This window comes from Solanum stenotomum, chromosome 3 (genome assembly GCF_019186545.1).
Source record: "Solanum stenotomum isolate F172 chromosome 3, ASM1918654v1, whole genome shotgun sequence".
Lineage (NCBI taxonomy): Eukaryota > Viridiplantae > Streptophyta > Magnoliopsida > Solanales > Solanaceae > Solanum > Solanum stenotomum.
The window spans coordinates 33,245,230-33,250,281 of NC_064284.1; the positions used below are offsets into that span (position 1 = coordinate 33,245,230).

General features: G+C 34.3%; 1 protein-coding gene across 1 annotated transcript; it reads left to right on the top strand.

Annotated features, from left to right (window-relative positions):
- The first annotated feature begins 372 nt into the window (after positions 1-372).
- LOC125858886 (secreted RxLR effector protein 161-like) lies at positions 373-843 on the top strand. Its single transcript, XM_049538668.1, has 2 exons — positions 373-488; positions 588-843. The coding sequence occupies exons 1-2, from the start codon at positions 373-375 to the stop codon at positions 841-843; spliced, it is 372 nt and encodes a 123-aa protein (XP_049394625.1).
- Positions 844-5,052: the final 4,209 nt, after the last annotated feature.

A 5,052-nucleotide genomic window follows, 5' to 3' on the forward strand; every position in this document is an offset into this window, starting at 1 on the left:
CTTATTGGACTCAAGCAGGCACCAAGACAATGGAATATAAAGCTAACTGAAGCCTTGGTAGATATGGGGTTCAAGCAAAGTCATTATGACTATTCACTATATACTAAGCACACTTGAAATGATATTGTTGTGGTGTTGGTTTATGTAGATGATTTGCTCATCACTGGAAACAATCAACAGCTCGTGTGTGACACTAGACTAGACATTCAGAAGAAGTTCAAGATAAAGGATTTCGGACAGTTAAAGTTCTTTCTAGGAATTGAGTTCTCTAGGTCCAACAAAGGCATACTCATGTCATAAAGGAAGTATGCATTAGAATTGATATCTGAGTTTGGCCTAGAGGGAGCAAAACCAGCCTGCACACCTTTAGAAATGAATCAAAAGCTCACACCAGTTCAATATGATGAGCATGTCAATGAAGGGATAACTGAAGGTGACAACATACTAACAGACACTACAAAGTATCAAAGGCTGGTGGGAAGGCTCTTGTATCTGACTATGACAAGACCAAATATTGCATTCTCAGTACAAGTCTTGAGTCAATTCATGCATTGTCCTAAATAGTAACACATGAATGCAACTCTTAGAGTAGTTAGATACATCAAAGAAGCACCTGGATTAGGCCTGTTAATTCCTGCAGAAGACACTACTAAACTTACAGCTTATTATGACTCTGACTGGGGAGCATGTGTGGAAACTAGAAGATCAATTATAGGATACTTGGTGAAATTTGGAGAAGGTCTAATTTTTTGGAAGTCAAAGAAACAGGAGACAGGTTCAAGGAGCTCAGCTGAAGCAGAGTTCAGGAGTATGACAGCATGTACAACTGATATGCGAAAGTAATTTTTGGTTGAGAAATTAAAATGGAGTCTTTTGATATAGTTTAATATATAAACTAGTATGTGCATACAAGATTAAAAACTTTATGAACATTGAAAATGTTATACCCCTATTATGAAATGTTTGAAAGTGTAGGAGATTCTTGTTAGGTTATGTTATATGATTCTATAAAACTATCTAAGTTTTTCTTTTATTATATACTAGTAAAATTATCCGCGCTTCGCGCGGGAATTTAATATCATAGAATTTATAAAATAATATTTAAACATATCAGTCATTAAAACTAAAACACTATATTATTTTACATACAAGATAACGTAGTAACGAACATTAATAATATAAAGGAAAATGAAAATTAAAATAGCTTATCATTTATCCTTAATAACATAAGCATAAATTTATTATTGTAAAAAAAATACCAGGATCAGTAACATAATCAATGGTGTTAGTGAGCCACTCAACAGGAGCAAAGTACACGAATATTTAACTGTGGAGAAGAAGAAAAATAAGAAGAATAGTAAGTTCAGAATTTCCGTTGTTTTAAAATGAGAGAAAATCCCTCTATTTATAGACAACAAAGGGTAGTGTGAACAAATGTTTGTTGGCCTTATCGGAAATGTCACAACTATCTGGAAAAGTTGCAACCCTTCAGAAAGGTCACAACCTTTCATAATAGTCACACCTTTTCATAAAAGCTGCAACTCTTCATTGAAGTCGCAAATTTTCATAAAAGTCACAACTTCTCATAAAACTCACAACTTTTCATGAAAGGGAAGACTAGTTTTGAAAATAAATAAATTAAAAGGGAATCTTGGTTTGTGGTGGCGCCACGTAGGCGGGCCTAGGGTTCTCCTTTATATATATATGATTTTTGTAATGTTTCATATATATATAGAGAGAGAGAGAGATAGATTCATGATAATCCGTGATCCAATGCAACATTTACAGTTGAAAAAATAAATATTGTCAACTATGTTGGAGAATAACCATACGTTGAACAAGAGGTAGTAAAGCTGGAGAGAATTAGTATCAGATAGGGCAGTAGGTACAACAGTTTGATAGATGCCAACACTCAAGGGAAGCCCATCATTATGATGTGATGTAGTTAATACATATGGTGGCGGGGAGCTAGGTACGTAGTGGTGAGTGTATATTTGTTTCGGCTAAAGGTTGGTGCAAGATCGGACTAGGTGATGGTAGCAGAGAAGTTATAACAACTGTCTCAAAGGAAGCATGGGGTGTTGGTTGTGAAGGCAGCATGGGTAGTTGTAAAGTTTCTGGCTCACAAATAGAATTGGTCGATGATCTGGGGACCTGTACATCCTGCGAGGAAAATGGATATACATGTTCATAAAAATGACATGACGAGATACAATTTTTTTTTCGGAAGCACGATCAAAACATTTATACCCCTTATGAATTTTGCTATATCCTAAAAAAAATACAAGGTTCAGATCTAGGTGACAATTTGTCCTTTGCGTAAGGATGAAGCCAAGGAAAACAAAGACAACCAAAGACAAGTAATAAAGAGTAATCAGGATCTGTTTGAAATAGAACACAGAAAGGGGATTGATGTTTTAGTCCTGGTGTAGGTAGTCTATTAATAATATAGACGGTTGTTTTAAAAGCATTAATCCTAAAACAAGAAGGAACATTAGAATAATGCAGGAGTGCTCTCACTATTTCAACAATATGCCTATATTTTCTTTCAGGACAACCATTTTGTTCAGGAGTATAGGGACAAGAGGATCGTTATGTAATCCCATTGTCACGTAAATATTGAGTCAAGAATTGAAACTCGCCTTCCCAGTCAGCTTGAAAAGATTTAATAGATCGCCCAAAATATTTTTCAACAATAGTATGAAATTGGATAAATATAGAAAGACCTTCAGACTTGAAATGAAAGTGATAAAAAAGATGACATAATATGGATAGCCATCATTAGAAACAACAGGAGCAGGGCCCCAAACATCTGAAAAAATTAAATTAACATGGGCAGATGCCTTAAAAGTAGACTCACTAAACGAGACTTTATGACTCTTACTAACAACACATGTAGTGCATAAACTAGATGATTTACTAGATGCTAAAACAACCATCGGTAAAGCTTGACGAACTGTAGGATAGGACCCATGCGCCAGACGAGCATGCCAAACACCAAGAGAAGCAGCAAAGGAAGCTGGTGAGAGTAATTTCGTCACTGGAAGAGAATAGAGTCCATCCCTACTTGGATCGGTGTGTAGTATTCCCCTCGTTACCAAGTACTTGATCAAAAAATGATGAGGAAAAAATTCAACAGAAACATTGTTAGACTTAGCCAAATAACTAATAGAGATCAAGTTTTGAGTAGAAGTAGGAACTTGTAGAGTATTATCAAGTTTAAAATTTTCATTAGAAGCAGCGATGAAACTTTTACCTATGTGAGATATGGGTAGTCTAGAACCATTACCTAGAGTGACTTCCTTAGGACCATGATACTCAGAATGAATATCAATGTTATCAAGATCAAAAGGTAAGATGATGTGTGGTACCACTATCCATCAACCAAATCTGTGTTGGTGAGCTTTGGGTGTTGGCTAAATTTGAGGCAAGGTGACCGAATATTCTGGTTCCATTAGGAGTTTTAGGTGAGGGACAGACTCGTGCAATGTGCCCTTTGCCTTTACAATTGTGACAAATAGTTGTGATAATATTTTAAGGACTCTATGGTGAATTTTATTTTATTTTGAACTATAAATAATGTCATTGATTGGGGGGAAGACAGTGGATTCAAGTTTGATCACACCAAAAGGGTAAGACATTGATTAAAGTCTCGATTCACCATGATGATAAAATTTTGGGTTCAAGTTCCATCGTATTTTGGCATAACACACCTTTACATAGATAATACATTGTGCTAAAGTCTCAATGCAATATATTGATGATATAATGATGACTGAGCGAATTAATATGCTCTTGATAAAAATTGTACATGAAGCTCGTCCCTTTGAATATGCTTCATTCTTTGAAGTGAATGTGATAACAATACATTAAAAGTCTTAAAGATAAAAAAAAATAATTTTATGGGTGAAAATATGAATATGGACGTGAAGGAACAAAATAATAATAGTTATTATTGTGTTAATTAAAAAATAAAGAACATTATGAGTTTTCAAAATGGTCCTTCATCAAAGAGTGAAGATAATTGTTATTGGACACACGGTTGCTGTGTGACCTACTATGATCTCATAAATCCTCCATCAAAATAAAGAAATATAAAGTTGTGGTGCACTTGACCTTTCAAAGGTGATGGTTATTGAAAAAATGATTCTAATATCTCAATACGAATTATTCATACAATTCTCTATAAAGTTGGTCAAAATATTGGCAGTTGTCCAATGTTCTTCTATTCATTTAATAGTATCTTTATGGCAATAATTATTATGAGTTTTGACTATTCTTCTTCAGGTATAACATTTCATCCGTTGTGGCCATGGTATTGATGATTCTCTACTCATTTTCTCTAATAAAGGATTTAATCAAAATCACATTTAGAGAGTAATTAGTGACTATTATAATGCCAACATTTGCTACTATTATTGATGAGCCTGTGATGAAATCCTCTTCCACTATTATATATTAGTAACATTATTTTCATTTGAGGAATATATAGATGAAGAAGATTTCTTCCTTCTCTTTCCAATATTCTGTTGTGCTGGATTTTTTTCCTATTGAATTTTTGTTAGTTTCAGATTCCTAGTTTTATACTAGAAGAGCTTGTTGAATCTTAGGGATACACCTCTACCGGGTGAAATATCCTTAAGGATAGTATCTGCCACACCTCAAGCTTTGTGAATTTCATACAAATGTTCGTGAAGAATGTATTTTCCGTGAGATTTCCAACAATCTTAAGGATATTTTTACTTTATTCTTATGAAAACTATGTTACACAATTGGTGCAACAACTACATTGATATATATCTGTAATGACCCTAAAGGTCATTTTTGGAAATTTTCATAAAATGGCCGTTTTACCCCTCTCGATAGTTGCCCCGAGTCCTAATTGTTGTATTTTCGAAGTTGGTTTGAAGGAAAATTGATGAAAAGTTAAAGTATGGTTAAAAGTGCTATTTCGAGTCATTTGGAGTTTCGAGACTCGAATCGGATTTTCGTCGATTCCAGCAGTTTTAGAATGTCGAAACAGATCTATGAGAATTTACGGAGTCAAATTTG